Source organism: Passer domesticus, chromosome 2 (genome assembly GCF_036417665.1).
Source record: "Passer domesticus isolate bPasDom1 chromosome 2, bPasDom1.hap1, whole genome shotgun sequence".
NCBI lineage: Eukaryota > Metazoa > Chordata > Aves > Passeriformes > Passeridae > Passer > Passer domesticus.
The window spans coordinates 112,249,055-112,266,662 of NC_087475.1; the positions used below are offsets into that span (position 1 = coordinate 112,249,055).

Below are 17,608 nucleotides of genomic sequence, written 5' to 3' on the forward strand. Positions count from 1 at the left end.
GTGTCATGCAAGGAGGTTTCCAAGGCAGAAATGAGAAGCAGATATCTTTGTAGAAAATGCTATTTCAGGTGATTCTGCCCCTCTGCCCCACTCTGGCAAGACCTCACCTGTACTGCTGCCTCCAGCTCTGGGGTCCAATAACAGAAGAATCTAGAAATGCTGGAGTGAGTCCAGAGGAGGCCACAGAGGTGAGGGCTGAGTCCCTCTGCTCCAGAGACAGGCTGGGAGAGCTGGGAGTGGTCAGTCCAAACCATTCTGTGATTCTATGATTCACACCATGACATATCTCAAATGCTCTCCAGCCTCCAGGACAGACTGCACAGATCTGTTCCAAATATTGCTGTGGCAAGGACTTTTGCAGCCCTTCAACCCCACTGCCACTCTCTGTAACACCCCAGAGCCCCTTGCACTCTCTGGCAAAGCCTTTCCAGGTCTGTGCATTCACAACCCATTGCTCAGGCAGGTAAAGCCCCCTCCACTCCACTCTGCTCTGCTCCTCCTGTGGGGGGGATCCCTGCCCACAACTGTGGGAACCCAGAGGTCTTGCTGGAGACCTTCTGACCATCAGTGCCCATGGCCAAGTGACCTCTGAGCAGGCGCTGCTGGCCATGGAACAGACATGCAGTAAGATATGCTCTGGGACCAAGCCGGGTTCTGTGCTCACGCAATGCCCACACACACTGAGAACACTGAGGGGGCTTCTGTGTCAGAAAAATGCCATGGACCCCACTTGGTGGGGGGAGTAGTATTTTTCTCTGAAGGCTTCCCAGCCACCATGTCCACACAGTCCCACAGCTTCCTGAGCAGCTGCCTGCTTTTTCAGCTCCCTTCCCTGGAAGGAGGCCTGCCTTTGCAATAGAGTTTATTTTATTGGTTCCTTTGGTTTTGGGTTAATTTATGGCCAGGAGCTGGGGTTCTGGTATCTGTAAGGCTCCCAGGGAAACCCTGACCTGGAGTTCAGTGCTGCAGAATCTCACCCTTTCACTCTTATATTTCTATTTGTGAAAGATAATAAGCACATAATACAGATGAGTATCAAGGTTCAACGTTGCCACAATTAATTTTCCTCATCCTATCTGGGGATGTTTATCACAGATTATCTTTTTAGCTGCTTTTTTAAAGAATGAGCCTTATGAGACCATTGCAATGTCATACCATTGCATACTTGTCTGCCTCCCTAGAATTAATTTCTGAGATGCCCACACCATAAAGACTACAACATTCCTCAAATCTTTGCAAAAATCAGCATCTGGCCAACCAGACCCTAGTGAGCCTATCTCAGGTAGGGCCAGGCTGTGACAGGTGACTACTTTATGTTCCACCTGGCAGAGGCTGCTGGCAGCATACACCTGAGGCAGGGACAGCATTGCTGTGACTGGCTCATCTCCAGGTGACCTTGGGGACATCGCAGGAGGAGAGCTGTTGAAATTGCTGGAGGAGAAGGAATGCTGGGGACAAAGGACATCACATCTGGAAGAAAACAGAACTATAGACCAGCTTGGTGGTCTGACACAATTTGCATCTGCAGGTACACACTAAGCAGATGCCAGCTCTGGAGAACAGCACAATTGTCACAAATATCACCCCAGAAGGAACAGCAGGAGGGTACATATAAAAGCTGTTGTCAGGGCAGCACATTCCTATTCTGTTGGCTAAATGCATCTTCTCATTCTACTCCACTAGTGCTGATAAGCTTTTCCCCATGAAGACAGCTGAGCACTGAACAGGCTGGCCAGGTGAGTATACAAGAGTGAAGCAGGCTCTATGAGGAGAAGGGCCCTGTGATTTAACCAGAGGACCAGTAACTGCATAAGCTAATTCTGACCAATTCTCACAAGAGCGGCATTGTCCCAGTGCCAACAGTACTTGAGCGTCCACCATTTCATCTGGCTACCAGCACCTATCCTGTGCCCTGTCTACAGAGCAGATCCATTCCTGGGATAGTGGGGACCCTTCCATTCCACAAAGGGACATGAGGGATATGACAGATGGCCTGAGTAAATACTGTAGGTGGGAAATGAAAAAATACTAAGCAGAGACCAATGGGGGCATGTGAGGCACTCAGTCCAGCCCTGGGGCTCCCAACACTGGAAGGGTGTGGAGCTGCTGGAGTGAGGGTGGAGGAGGTGTCTCCAAGGGCTGAAGTCACTCTGCTCTGGAGACAGGCTGGGAGTGTTCAGCTGGAGAAGGGAAGGCTCCAGGGAGACCTTAGAGCCCCTGGCAGTGTCTAAAGAGACTCCAAAGGAGCTGGAGAGTGCTCCAAGAGCCTGGAGTGACAGGATAAGGGGGAGTGGTTTCCCACTGACAGAGGGCAGGGTTAGATGGGATATTGGGAAGAAATTCCTCCCTCTGAGGGTGCCAAGGCCCTGGCACAGGTTGCCCAGAGAGGTTGTGACTGCCCCATCCCTGGAAATGTTCAAGGCCAGGTTGGATGCAGCTTAGAACAACCAGGTCTAGTGAACGATGTCCCTGCCCATGGCAGAGGGTTAGAATTGGATGATTTTTGAGGTTCCTTTCAACCCAAACCACTCCAGGATTCTATGATTCCCTGGATGTTTAACTGCAGGAGGAGAGAGAAAACTCAATGACTAAGGTGAGAAGAGCCACCAAAAGCACATGGAAATGAAAAACCACTGGAAATGAACAGGAACACAGAAACTAAAAAGTAAAGAGATGAAAGCAAACAGCAAATCACACCAAACTGTGACAGTGACAGAGTGTGGCCTGTGTCTGAACCTGACAGTTTTGTAGGATGGGCTGACTCAGAAGTGCTCCTGACCCATGAGCTGGGTCCCATGAGCTGGGTGGAACTCCAAAACTCACCTGCATCCAGCAGCAGTTTGACTGTCAGGTAGTCATCAGCCAGAACCGCGTAGTGTAGAGCTGTGCAGCCCTTGAAGTTGGCTCGGATGTTGAGGCGGTTGTTGAAGTCATCCTCCCGGGTGACAAGGACTGCAGGGGACAAAGAGTGAAAGCTCAGCTCACTGAGATAACGACAGAGCTGCTCATCTGGATGTGCAGCAGCAGCATGGACCCACCACCCCTCACCATGCAGGAAGCTTATGAAGGGCTTTGTGACCTTTTCTGGGACCACAGGACCCCAGTGTGGATTTCTGGTGGCCATTGCCCCCACTGCACTGAGCAGAAGTGGAAATAAGGACAACGTGGTTTCCATGTATCCCAGTGAGTGCCTACACAGTGCCCAGACAGGGAAGGAGGTGGGTGGAGAACACCTGAGCAAAGACTTTAGCTTTTTTCCAGCCATTTATTGTAGGGTAACAGCATGGCTTGACTGGGAAGATCCCTTAAAGCTCATCTGGTTCTACCCCCCTGCCAGAGGCAGAGACACCTTCCATGAGACCAGGCTGCTCCAAGCTCTGTTCAGCCTGGTCTTGAACACTTCCAGCAATGGGCCAGTCACAGCTTCCCTGGGCAACCTGTACCAGAGCCTTGGCACTCTCACAGGGCAGAATTTCTTCCAATATCTAATCTAAATAATGTTTTTAGCAAACGGAAGGGAAGCTGTGACAGGAATGAATGCTGCCTCACTATGGCTTGCTCTTCGAGCAAATTCCTGATTTTGGGAGTCTCCAGCACATAAGTCCGTCTGTCTCAGCAGGGCATGGCTCTGAAGGAAGGGTCTGCAGCACCCCTGCTCTCCTGTAGCTGGTTTAAGAATCAGGCTTTAAAAAACCTGGATTTTAAACTCTTTGCTTTTAGTCATCAGGAAAAAAACAAAAAAGAGAGAGTGACTTTTTACAGATAGTGACAGGACAAGTAGGAATGTCTTCAAACTGACAGTGGGCAGTGTAAGATTGAATATTGGGAAGAAATTCTTCCCTGTGAGGGTGGTGAGACAATGGCACAGGCTGCCTAGAGGAAGCCCCATAAATATGCTCTCCCACCATGGAGAATGAGTGATGGTGGAATTGGCATATGCTGTCTCCATTCAAATGAACACCACCCACCTGGGGGGCCAAATTCTGCTCCTGGAGGTGTGTCCAGCTGTTTGGTGAAAGGGTCTGTACCCAAAACTCATTAGACCCAGATCCAGGAGCAGGGAGAGCTCCCAAGTGCTCTGAGTACCTTATACTGTGCTATGGCAAAGCAAGCAGAGCTGGAAAACGGATGGGCTGCAGGGACTTCTTCACAGTCCCTCCTAAGAGCCATCAAAAGATTTCTAGGAGATTCAAAAAGTTCAGAAGAGAGAAACACTGTGATGAATACCTGATGCTGTCCGAGCCCAGCATCTCCACTAATGAACCACAGTCCCTCCAGGAAGATCAATTAATGCCCTGGCTCCTTTCCTTCCCTGGGTCCTTTCTCTAAGCACACAGGGTGAGTATGTATATTTATTTGTCGTCATTTCCTACCCAGGGAGGAGCAGGATAATGAACTGCGTGCGTCAGGGAAGATGAATCTGAGATACTAGGGAGCAGCGCAGTAAAGAGATTAAAGTGTTATTATTGTTGGTTTTTTTCCCCCATGGTCCGTTGTGACAGCTCGGCCGTCATCTGTAAAAAATGTCTCTGAGAAAGATAATCATCGGAAACTCAATAAAGCGTCAGGGGAAGCCTCGTCCACCATCCATCACTGGGTGCCTGGAAATTTTCAGCCCTCTGTCTCCCTTCCTGCCATCCATATAAATGTCTGTAATATATTTTGTGCAGTGGTTGTGGAGCACACCCTCTCGATTTGGATGTTTTTATGAAAAAATATTTATACACGAAATATGTAAATGTCTAAAAAAAAAGGAAAAAACAAAGGCAGTTTCTCTCTCTCTTTTTAAAAACGCAACTGAATTTATTCTTTTTAATAAAACATGTCAACCAAAGAATTAATGCAACTTCTCATGGAGTGGCCTTATCTTTTCTTCACCCCAAAATATATAACATTAGAGAGGGATGAATGCAGACAAAAACAATTAACTTTCTTGGTTGATACACTTTATCTTAAATAAAGTCTATGTACATGCATTATGTATTGGCATTCTATTGCTCATTTTTTAATGTAGTTTCATACATTTTACATTCCCTGCTATAGGGATATGATCTATGTATACTCTCTCTCCCATCAAAAAGTAGGTCTGCTGCACGGGTGGGGTCACGGTGAGGGATGAGAGCAGGGAGCTTTTAAAAATACAGAATAATGCCCTGTCAAAGCTGTCGCCTCACTGTTCCATCTTCTTAACTCAACCTGTGCTTTATGAAAGGTTCAAATATTACACCTTCATTAGGCTTTCACCGTGCTTTTGCCTCTTAGCACTGAGTCAAAAGCACAGACAGGCCCGTGGATAATGTCACTGTGCTCCAGCAGCATCCATGGCGTGGCTGCATGATGAGGGAAATGACCCTGTGCTGGGCTCAGTTCTGGATCCCTCACTCCAAAAAGGACATTGAGGTGCTGGAGCATGTCCAGAGAAGAGCAACAGAGCTGTGGAATGGTGTGGAGCACAAGTCTGGTGAGGAGTGGCTGAGGGAGTTGAGGAAGCCCAGCCTGGAGAAAAGGAGGCTCAGGGGGACTTTCTCACTCTCCTCAACTCTCTGACAGGAGAGTCGAGCCAGGTGGGGGTCAAGCTCTTCTCCCAAGGAACAAGGGACAGGACAAAAGGAAATGTACTCAAGTTGTGCCAGGGGAGATTCAGGATGGATACTGGGAGAAATTTCTTCATGGAAAGGGGTGCTGTGGCACTGTCTGCCCATCTGTGGAGGGCTTTAAAAGTCATGTGGATGTAGCACTTGGAGACATGGTTTAGTGGTGGCCTCAGCAGTGCCAGGAGAATAGTTGGACTCCATGGCCTGGAAGGGCTTTTCCAACCAAAATAATTCCATGATTCTGTTCTAAAACTCTATGACTCAGGCTTTGCAAACCATGCTGTGCAGACTGAGGCTCTAGACAAACTGAGTGACTTCCTCCCATTTTCCACCCAGAGCAGCTGGAACACGGTTTAACTTCCAAACAAGTCAGAGCACACAAAAGCAGCCACTGTGGATGCAGGCATACCTGGGAATGCAAGTCCCAGTGGCTGGCTGGGCTCTGGCAGGGCAAGGGGGATGTTTGGGAAACATCCCATGGTCTGCCAGCTCAGACGTGAGGTTGGCAGGCCAGCAAAGTGCTTGGATAGAGAAAAGGCTTCTGGAATAGGGAAGACAGGGACATTTTGGAGGGGTTGAGTCCTACTATCATTCCTGCTAGCACGAGGAACAGAAGAATCTCTGAACATGCAGCTGGCTGCTCCAAAGCACAGCTGGGCACCTAGAATCCAGACATATCCTGATAGTCATAAAACCAAGAAAATTTTACCACCATTTATTGTCATGAAAAGTGGAAACTGTCTGGGAAATTTAAATAGGTCTGAATAAACAAAGCAGGTGTCTGAGAAACCTGGCCTAGTGGAAGGTATCCATGCCATGGCAGGGGGTTGGACTGGATGGGCTTTAAAGGTCCCTTCCCACCCAAACCATGCCATGATTCTGTGATTCTGAGTCTGCATCAACCAGTGATGAGGATAATGAAGGGGTGAGCGTGGAAACTGAGATCAGCCAAGAATATCAATAATGAGATGACATGACTCTGCAGAAAATGACCTTGTTTTCATGGAAAGTCATCTAGGGCTGAGAGCTGATACTGATGCCTGCCCAAACCCAACAGTAGTCACAGCAACCATTCAGCTTGCATCATTCAGCTTTATTTCAATTGGCCAAGTCTGTCTGCATTTCACAGCTCCTGATAAGATCTGGATTAAGGCTGCTGGTGGAATACACTGCCCTGAACCCTTCCCCTTCCCCAAGATGTGGCTGCATGTGAGTCAATGGAATGATGTTTCTATCTACGACTTTGTATTTTGCTCTGGCTATATAAAACCAGTTTATCTCTAGTAAATTGAAGGATTGCTTCTATATAATATCTACATAATGTTTCTTTCCTCTTCAGACACACATTCACCCAAGTACCATCAATTACTTTGCATTTAAATGGAAGAAGATGAAACAAGATCTAAAAAAACCCCATGTGGTCAGATCAGGAAACAAAATTTTGGGACCTGAAAAGCAAATGTTTGTAGCTACACACAAAACCATCTTACCTTCCAAGGAATGGAGGCCTTTTTCTTTAGCAATCTCATACACACTGCTGAAATCATCCCCAAGGTTTGGATCTGCATTAGCTGTGAGCAGAGCCTTTACCACACTGTCACAAAACAGAAGAAAAGTAAGGCAGAAGTCACAGATGAGGAATTGAAGCCCCTTGAGGGTCAGAGACTGAGAAGTGCTCAGAAAGCCCTCTTCAAATATTCCTGGAAATGTTAACATTCCAGGGAAGTTAACCCACAACCATAACTGAACATTTCATTAAATAGAGCTCCACCAGCATATGCTAAAATGAATGATATGGGGGAGAGACTGGAGGAAGGGGTGACACTGTAGAGATATGCAATCCTTCTGAGGTGACATGCATAGAACATGCTTCTAGCACAAGGCATATTCCTAGACACAGACCTTGGCTCTAAGGCCACCCCTGTCCCTGCAAAAAGGAAGATTATTGTAACACTCTGCAGATTAAGGGAAGCAAAACTGCATTGCTTTTGGGGGGCAATCGTACAGGACCTACACCTCCGATACTAAAGGTGCCACTCTACCACAGGAAATGTAAACAACTTCCACAGCAAGCAGTTCAGAGGAGGCTCTGAAGATAATCAGAGGGCTGGAGCACCCCTAGAAGACAGGCTGAGAGAGTTGGGGGTGTTCAGCCTGGAGAAGAGAAGGTTCCAGGGAGACCTTAGAGCCCCTTAGGGCCTAAAGCGGCTCCAGAAGTCCTGGAGAGAGACTTTGGACAAGGGCTTGGAGTGACAGCACAATGGGAATGGTTTCCCACTGACAGAGGATAGACTGGATATCAGGAAGAAATTCTTGTCCGAGGGTGGTGATGCTCTGGCACAGGCTGCCCAGAAAAGCCGTGGCTGTCCCATCCCTGAGAGGGTTCCAGGCCAGACTGAGGCTTGAAGCAAACTGATCTAGTGGCAGGTCTCGTCAGAGTGGAGCAGAGGTTCAGAAGCTTCTCCCTTGCCCTGCTGCCCGTGGAGCTGGGGACCAGTCCAGGACATGCTGGATTTTGAGCTGCCAGCAAATGTTGCACATTATGAACATGCTGCAGTGGGACACGGGACACACTGCCCAGGCCATTTTGGCGTGGAAGTCCTCACTCTCTGCTTCCGAATCCAAACAATCATCAGATCAGAATTAAATTTCTCACTCCTTCTGAAAGCAGCTTAAAGCCAGTTAATTCTTAATTTTTTTTTTCAGCATGCAGGCTTCCCATGACAACTAGACAGTAACTCATTTGTTAGCATTCATCACCAGTGACATGGCTCACAGGCTGACAGCGACGTGCGCCACAGCCTGACACGTACCTGCAGGCTGTGGCTTGTCAAGTCACATCTGGAATTTAACTTAAGCTCCTCTTCCATTTACCCTATAAATGCATTAGCAGAATCAAGGGTGGTTATCTTACTATTTGAGCAAGGTATAGCAGAGGCTGGCTCTTTACTAGCACTGGTGTGCTCCTCACCATGTATAAAGTCACCTCTAGTGAGCACAGCACCAAGACTGGGGGCTGGAGATGGAATAATGGAATTGTTTAGGTTGGAAAAGCCCTCTAAGACCATCAAGTCCAACTGTTCCCCCAGCATTCTCACCCACTGATACCCGGAAAATATAATAGCTCTTTCCAACAATGTTAAAGTGAATATAATAGCAAATCTTTACTTGAAAGCTTCCAGGTACACAATGTGTGAAAACTGCATGTGGAACAGTAATTCTACGATTTTTATAATGTTAGTTGATTAGTGTGCTTAGCATATACTGTCCAATTAAAAGGTTGGTTGGTTAGGCAATAATTCCTGGAGTCTTGCTCCACTGGAAGCAGTCTAGCAGTTTCTTTTGCCCCACTTCTGTTATGTCTGGTCCAGATTCTGACTGGAAAAGAGAATGTCCTTGTAACTGGTTCTCTTCTTGGAATAAGACTAAACAGTACTTAGGGATGTCTTTATAAGGTTAATTTATCGTTCCTAAATGTAAGAAGGAAAGATAGGAAAAGCACTAGAAGCTACAGCTATGCTTTAGCAATCTACAAAGTTACAAATATATAAAAAGCTAAAAATCTTAGGCATCATTCCTCCCTAAATGTCAAACATCTAAATGTTTTTAAACCCTTCAGGAATGGGAACTCCTCAGGGCAGACTGTACCAGAGCTGGACAACCTTTTGGGGAAGAAATTTTCCCAATATCCAACCTAAACTTCCCTTGGTGCAACTTGAGGCTGTTTCCTTTTGTCCTGTCACTTGTTACCTGGGAGAAGAGACTGACCCCCACCTGGCTCCACTCTCCTGTCAGGCAATCCTTGTGAGCATACAGAGCTCATTTACATCTGTACTCCAGTTATATCTATATTTCATTTACATCCATATTTTGACAGTATAATTTGTTCTATAATATTTAGGTTGGGAGGTTCTGGCTTTTATTCTGCAAACAGCAATTTCCAATTATGGCCCTTCCCCTTTTCAGTCATCAGAAGCATGCTGCAATGCACAGGTTCTTGAGTGGATTGAGTTGTACAGCCATGGCTGAACAGGCACTAGGGATGGGCATCATGAAAACCTGGAATGCTTTGGGTTGATAGGGACCTTAAAGCTCATCTAATTTCAACCCCCTGCCATGGACAGGGACACCTTCCACTAGACCTGGTTGCTCTAAGATCCATCCAATTAAGCCACACTTCCAGGAATGGGGCAGTCACAGCTTCTGTAGGCAACCTGTGCCGGGGCCGTACCATACTCACAAGGATGAATTTCTTCCCAATATCCCATCTAACCCTGCCCTCTGTCAATGGGAAACCACTCCCCCTTATCCTGTCACTCCAGGCCCTTGTCCAAAGTTCCTCTCCAGGTCTCTTGGAGTCTCTTTAGACACTGCCAGGGGCTCTAAGGTCTCCCTGGAGCCTTCTCTTCTGAGCAGCTTCACCACTCTCAGCCTCTCTCCAGCTCCTGGAGAATCTCTACAGCCTCCTGGTTACTTGCTCCAACAGGCTGACATCTTTCTTGATGGTGGATTACCTCACCTACTTTCAGATATCAGCAGTGGAAGCCATAAAGACAGAGCAGCCTTTCATCACAGATGTGCTCACTCTCTACTAGACAAATCTCTTCAATGAGCCTGAGTTTTCTCTCAGTTCACTAAGTAGTTTTGATTTTGTTTGAAGGGCCAGTGTGCGAGATAACCCACAATCTGCAGTACAGTTCCAGTGAGACAACCAGGGAACCATGGAATCATGGCTTTTAAATCCCTCCAGGCATGGGGACTTCACCACTGCCCTGGCAGTGACAGGGCTGGACAACTCCTTCAGGCAAGAAATTATATGCTTCAATTAAGCCTTTGATGATCTTGCCCTAGCAGTTAGCTTACTGTGATTCTTGCAATCAGGGTTTCCAGCATCCCCACGAGGCAGCTAAGCCTCATGGATCACTGAAGTTTTTGGAAGCACTGATATGGTTCTGATATGGTCAAACCACCCTTCTTGGACCCCATTCTCATGGCTACTACCACCAAAGAGACCTCTCTACTTCAATTTTAGCTCACAGGCTAAGATATACCTTCAGGTCCCTGAATCTGCCTCATTTAAGGGCAGTGATCCCAAGTCCCAGTGTAGGACTTTAATCCACAACACTGTGGCCCATGAGTGAGCTACAGGTACTGAGCGAGTCATATGGTTAAACAGGATTTGTCATTTTCTTGATAACTCCATTCATCTGCCTTTTGTGCCCTCGGTGACTGCACTGAAATGAGTGTTCTTCCCAGGCACTCCATCAGATACTACCTCCACGTGCTCTTGGATACTCAGGAAGCCTTGTGCTTTTCATCCACTGCCAACAAGTTCAGCATTCTTCTCTGGGAAGTGGCCTTTTGTGAGAAGTTGAGCAGAGGACTACAGCTGCTAGATGCAAGGTGGTCTGAGAGTGGTGTAGCAGCTGATGGTGGCAGAACTGCTCTGCTCTCCCTGAGAATTACCCTCTGCACCATATTCCCATGGTAAGAAACATTTCCATAGCTCTTATGATGGCTGGGAGACTCAAGTTTAATAATAAGCACTGATATCATCACTTCCTGGCAAAATCTGCTCTGCCTAAATACTGGCACTAGTCTAATAACAACACACCACACATCCAGCCTTCCTTTCCAATCATCTTTCAATCACATCTCCTGCTTTTGGGATGTGCCAACCCCTCCAAGCACTTGTCCATCAGCTAGACTCCTGGAATCACAGCTATTAATTGCACCTATCCGATTTGCAGGTAATGGGACATTCAAGCAAATTACCCTGTAGGAAAGGTAACAGTGCCACGAAAATGCAAAGGAACTGTGCTCAGCAATGCAAACATGTGAATGTTCCTGGAAAAAAGGAAGGGACTTGCAAAATCAGGTGACTAAAGAGGCTCCAAGGGAGCTGGAGAGAGACTTTGGAGAAGGGCCTGGAGTGACAAGACAAGGGGGAATGACTTCAAAGTGACAGAGGGCAGGGTTAAATGGGATATTGGGAAGAAATTCTTCCTTGCGAGGGTAGCAAGGCCCTGGCACAGGTTGCCTACAGAAGCTGTAACTGCCCCATTTCTGGAAATGTTCAAGGCCTGGCTGGATGGATCTTGGAGCAACCAGGTCTAGTGGAAGGTGTCCCTGTCCATGGCAGGGGGATTGGAATGAGATCAGCTTTAAGGCCCTTCCAAACCCAAACCATCCCATGACGAGTGAGTTTCAAATGAGGGATTCTCTGGCCCATACACTTTTTGTGTTCTTCCTCTTGCTGTGAGGCACTGGGGCAGAACAACACCCTACACCAGATCCTAGAAGGAGTGGGATGCAAGTGTCCAGCTGCACTGTTCCAGCTTCCCTCCATAACTCACCTGTGTTCAACAGCCTCAACAAGCTGAGTTTTAATTTGCTGATCAAGTTTTGATTGGATTAGAGGCAGAGCCTATTCATCAGCATGAATACAAATCTAAATTGACCCTGGTGATGACTCAGAGGGCAATGCTGAGCTAGAGCTGGCTGGGCAGTTCAATCGATTGAGGAAAGTGCTTTCTGCTTGTAATGGCTGGACTAACATATTGTTCAATAAATAAATACATATATACAATACAGGGGGTGGGGAAATCAATGGTGAGATGGTGGGAGGTGACTGGGGCTGCGTCAAGAGAGATGTCATGCCTGGACCACCGCCGGCAGCTGGGCTTGGTGAAGCAAGAAGCCTCGTGATCCCCATGACCGTGCGTTATCGGCACAATGCAAACGCCCGGCTGGGTTTTGATACGCGGCTGCCCTGAGCTCTGGCAGGAGCCACATGTCCTGCCTGGACACAAAGAAGATCCTTGCCTGGTTATATCTTAACTGTGTAAAACTCAGCACAGCAGGAGGGCTGGGAGGAACTAGTGCTCAGAGGGAAGCTAAATGTGGATGTGTGCCTTCCCAGGAGCATGTTTACATCTACGATGGCACAGAAAGCCAGGCAGCCGCAGCAATCCCTTGCGCCGTGATGTGTTATTATTAACCCAGATGAAAATGACTGACTCCTCAAAAAGGAATAAAAAAGAACTATGGAATAAAAAGAAAAAAGAAAAAAAATCTTGAAGGGTGGTAATTGTTATATTCTTCAGTTTTCTTTAAGAGTGTGACATGGGTGAATCATCTTTCAGAAGCATGGTGAAGGCACACAAGGGAGCTGAGGAGTGTTAGAAGCCCTGCTCCCTGCCTGGAGCAGTAAGAAAATGTAAAGAGAAGCCATTTCTGTGGCTTGGAGGGGTACAGGAACCTGCCAAACAGACAGTATCACATTGTGCCTGAGTTGCAAGACATCAGATGGTGTTCATCCCCGAAAACAGGGATGCTCATGCCCCGGGGTCTGGGATGGGGGTGCTGCCAAGGCAGAGGTGTGAGTAACAGCTGCAGGAACAGCCAAGTGGTCACTGTTCATCAAAAAACACCCAGAAAGGGAGTGGTTGAAAGTCAAAGCCCCAGTTTGTAGAATCAGGCCCTCCAAACATTCTGTCATCACAGCTGAAACCCACGCCCAACTCCTGAGCTCTCTGACAGGTGACACATTGGGCCTTATCTTCTTCCCAAGGTACTCAGATATTTCTCCAGCTCTACTGCAGACAGCTCTGAATGACTTGCCTAAAGTGAAAGGAGTGAAGAAACCCCCATGGAACAGATATATGTACCTAATATAGATAACAAGACTGCACTAGTTCATCATGTCACTGCCTGTAGACAGGGAACAGCTCCAGATCAGTCACCCTTCACCAATCTCAGAACAAACCCACTAGAATACCACAGTGCACGAGGAACTGTCATTACCAATATAAAACAGCCACACAGCATCTTCAATGCACAGGTGGATGAGGCACAGCTCCCAGCAATGTACATGGAGGCAAGGAGCAAACTCCTTCCTGACTCCTCTCCCTAAGGAGGACTGGAGGAGGGTGAGGGATGGGGCAAGGCCACGCTGGCCCAAGCCCTGCTGGCTCTGGTTCCATGGGAGAACCTTTGACCCACAGCTCCTTTGATCTTCACAGAAAGGCAGAGAAAGAAAAGGAGAGCCAGGGCTCAGGGAGGAGTCACTTGGCATTGGTTATTCCCGGAAGAAAGGTGTTGAGAAGCAAAGGTGAAGAAATGCAAAGAGATCCAGACCTCAAGAGGAAGGCAGAAGAAGAAAGGGTGTGCAGAAAGTCAAAGCTGCAAAAAGAAAATGAAGATGAGTGGATGATGTGGGGAAGAGTCAAGAGGAATTTGGAGGCTAAAGCCCCCAGTGAAAAAGGAAGACAAAGCTCAACATGTCCTGACAGTGCACTGTCAGAAACCCATACCCTGGGCTGATCCCACAGCATGGACAGCAGAGGAGGGGACAATTCTGACCCTCTGCTCCTCTCAGGTGAGACCCCACATGCAGTGCTGCCTCCATCTCTGGGCCACCCAAAATCAGAATGATGTGAAGCTGCTGAAGTGAGTCCAGAGGGGAACAAAATGATGCTCTGAGGGCTGGAGCACTTCTGTCCAATTAAAACATGGGTATTGCTGCTGTGAAAGCCTTTATGGAGTCTTGCACAGGCTTGAACTGCACTTGAACTGGATTCTGAGAAAGGAATCCCTGTGAGTGCACCCAGGTGCTCCTTCCCACCACATGAGCCATGCAGAAAACTTTGGAAGCCCTAAAATCACAGAATCACAGAACCATTTAGATTGGAAAACCCCTCTGAGATCATTGAGTGCAACTGTTCCTCCAGCACTATCAGGCCACCACTAAACACTGTCCCCAGGTACCACTTCCATACGATTTTTAAATCTCTTCAAGGATGGTGACCCCACCACTGCACTGGGCAGTCTCTTCCATGGCTTGACAATATTTTCAGGCTTGGAATTTTCCTTAATAGTCAACCTCAAGCTCCCATGGCACAATTTGAGGCTGTTTCCTTTTTTCCCTGTCCCGTGTTACCTGGAGAAAGAGAGTGATCCCCATCTGGCTCCACCCACCCATCAGGGAGTTTTACAGAGTAAGAAGGTTGCTCTTGAACCTCCTTTTCTCCAGGCTGAGGCCCCCAGCTCCCTCAGCCACTCCTCATCAGACTTGTGCTCATGCTCCAGCCCCCTCCTTCACAATTGCTGCCCAGGGGTTGTGTCAATGTGGTTGAATGGGAGCAGAAACAAGGTTCCAGTGTTTTTTAGAACTACTCAAACTTATCCCACTGGGACTCAGACTTTCCATGCTGCTCTGTGCTTTGGTCTCCCTTACCACACAAGTAGCTCTCTGCCTCAGAGAGGCAGAGGAGGCAGAGAAGACGACTTGATATTTCAATGTCACTTTATTTTTGTGGAAATGATAAAAACCGGAGTAGCTGATAACCAGATATAGAAAAGGTCACTATTCTACAGAATACAGACATACAGCTAAAGTCTTACCTGCTTTGGGGTTTCATTTATGATAGCTTTATTGCTTATTTTAACAAATGCGCAAACCCCACAACGCTCTGATCTTAAATACTAAAAACATGACAACGCTATGGTAATTCCCACAGCAATGGGAATTACAGCATAAAACCTTCCTTTGCTGCTGTAAACATGGTCACAGTGTCTTTAGTCCACGACACAGTTACAACATGTATCATCAGGGAGCCAAATAATTTGGACATTGACTCTGTCTCATATAAAAAAGAAACCCTAAATATCTGTCTCCACTAGATCCACTACTGTGTCTCCCCTCCCAGGCAGACACCAATCTCCTCCTGGAGACCTATCCATGGGAATATTGCAGAATGCTTCTTAATGCCTCCTCACATTTTGGATACAAGATGTTTCCAAGAGGAAGAAGATGATCATTGTTTTGCTGTGAAAAGAAAAGATGGACCCCAAACTTGCCTTCCGGCACACTGGATTTCATCTTGTAGCTGATGGCAACTGACAGAAATCATTAAAGCAGTGCCTCTGGAATTAAATTAAACAGATGGACTGGGGCTGTCTAATTGGAAGAGTGAGGGCTGTGGAAACTGGGAAACATGACAAAGCTAAAGGACAGGTCACAGAAATCTGCAGCACACAGTGGAGACTGAAAACATTGTTCTTCTCCGAAAAACACCTTTGGAAAGGCATCGAGGATGAAGGCTTCCTTTTCTCTTAGCTGAAAACACTCATGTCAGTTCCCAGCATCCCAGCCCTTCAAAACCATGCTGAGGAACCTGTGGAGGTATCGTTAGCCATAAAACAGGAAGCGGTGAGAGAGCCAGGAAGTTAAACATTGGAATGACCTTGATCTTTTTGCAGGCAAACAGTTCCTGGAGGTCCTGTTCAGCTGGCTGAACCTCAGCCATCTCTGAGCCAGGGACAGCCCAGCTCACCTCTCCAGAGGCTGCTGGCCTGAGGAGCGAAGGACCAAAAGTCATAACAGCTTCAAATCCATCATATCAGGTGGATTACACAGGCAATTGGACAAGGGAGAATGGCTTCACACTGCCAGAGGACAGGGTTAGACTGAATACAGGGAAACAATTCTACCTTGAGAGAGTGGTGAGGCTCCGGCACAGGTTGCCCAGAGAAGCTGTGGCAGCCCCATCCCTGAAAGTGCTCAAAACCACGTTGGACTGGGCTTGGAGCAAACTGGTCTAGTGCAAGGTGCTCCTGCTCACAGCAGAAGGGTGGAAGTGGATGATCTTCAAGGTCCCTTCCAACCCATGATTCTGATTCTGAGATCAGTTGCTGTGGCTGGAGAAAGCAGATTTAGAGCATAACCTTTTACAGAGGGACCACACTCTATAAACAAAACCATCCTGCATCCTTGTGCCTTTGACTCCTCCCTTCTCCATTACACCCTGGCCACAACTTCTAGTTTCAGTTACACAGTTCACCCTTTGGACTAGGTCCATTAGCAAACCATTCGTAAGGAATTTCAAACTCTCTGTGGGTCATGTTCCAGCTCAATGCATTTCCCACTCTGCACTGTGGACATTTCAAGTCTAGAAACAGGACCGAGGGCCAAAACCTTGTCTGGCATGATGCAGGAGCTGTTACATACGGAATAAGCTTGCATTTATGTTTGCCTACAGAAAGGATAGCATCAGAATCACAAAGGTGGGAAAAGACCTTTAAGATCACCAGGTCCAACAGTATCTAATTACTCTTCTGCTATCTGGAGAAAAGTTATACTAAGCTTCAGGTATTCAAGGTCTTCCTAATTTTCACTTTAAGTCAGCATTCATCTAAAATGTGGGAAAAATAAACAGAATTTGCTCAACACAGCCAAACCCTTTTTCTTTTGGCCAGGTACACAACAAAGACAGATGTGGTGATGACTCTGCCCTCTCAGAAGGGACCAGCCTGGAGTCCACACATTTTTTACTGTCAAGATGTTTTCATTAGCATTTCCACTTGATTTTAGGCCTGATTTTTAGGTAATTATTGTCCCATGAACAGCCTTTCTCCCTGTCTCCCCTTAGCCTTTGCAACTCGGGAAGTCTTGTTCTGCTTCACCAGTCACTCGGAATGGTCAACAGTCGTCACACTCTGCTGCTGACCATTGTCCACTGGGAAAGGTGGGAGGCTCCCAAGCCCATCCCTTCATGGGCAGGCAAATAACAGAGCCCGTTGCTGCTCGGACATCAAAGTTAAACAAACATTCACAAGCCCCCACCTCTGGGCCTGTTTTAAGGAGCTCCCTGAGGAGGTCACGACTTTCAGCTTGTCATAGCACACATCAAAGTTTGCACCACACACGAACTCAGCACATGGATTGGGATAGTGTCACCCGAGAGCGGATATTCAGCCTTTGTGCACTGCTTTAATCCTGTGTTTTCCCAAGTAATTAAGCTTTTTTGCTTATGAACTTGTGACTAAGTAAAGCATCCCTGAGAGGTTGTAACATCAAAGCTCATTCTCCCGTCTGTCCCACGTTTTCCAAAATTGGATTTCTTTTTCTTTTTTTTTCCTTAAATAAAAAAAACCTAATTGAATTTAGTTGTAGACTGAATATATTTAGGAGTGTCTTTAAAAGGTTACAAGAAGCCAGAGTGATCATCATG

The 17,608-nt window shown here is 47.1% G+C and overlaps 1 protein-coding gene across 2 annotated transcripts in view; it reads right to left on the reverse strand.

Moving 5' to 3' along the window:
• Nucleotides 1–17,608, reverse strand: part of CLPB (ClpB family mitochondrial disaggregase) — a 70,127-nt gene that overhangs the window by 37,308 nt on the left and 15,211 nt on the right. For both annotated transcript variants that reach the window (XM_064410799.1, XM_064410798.1), the window contains exons 4-5: nt 7,085–7,188; nt 2,824–2,952 (exon numbers count right to left, since the gene is read on the reverse strand). In XM_064410799.1, the coding sequence (XP_064266869.1) occupies nt 2,824–2,952; nt 7,085–7,188 (233 nt within the window). The remainder of the gene's footprint in view (nt 1–2,823; nt 2,953–7,084; nt 7,189–17,608) is intronic.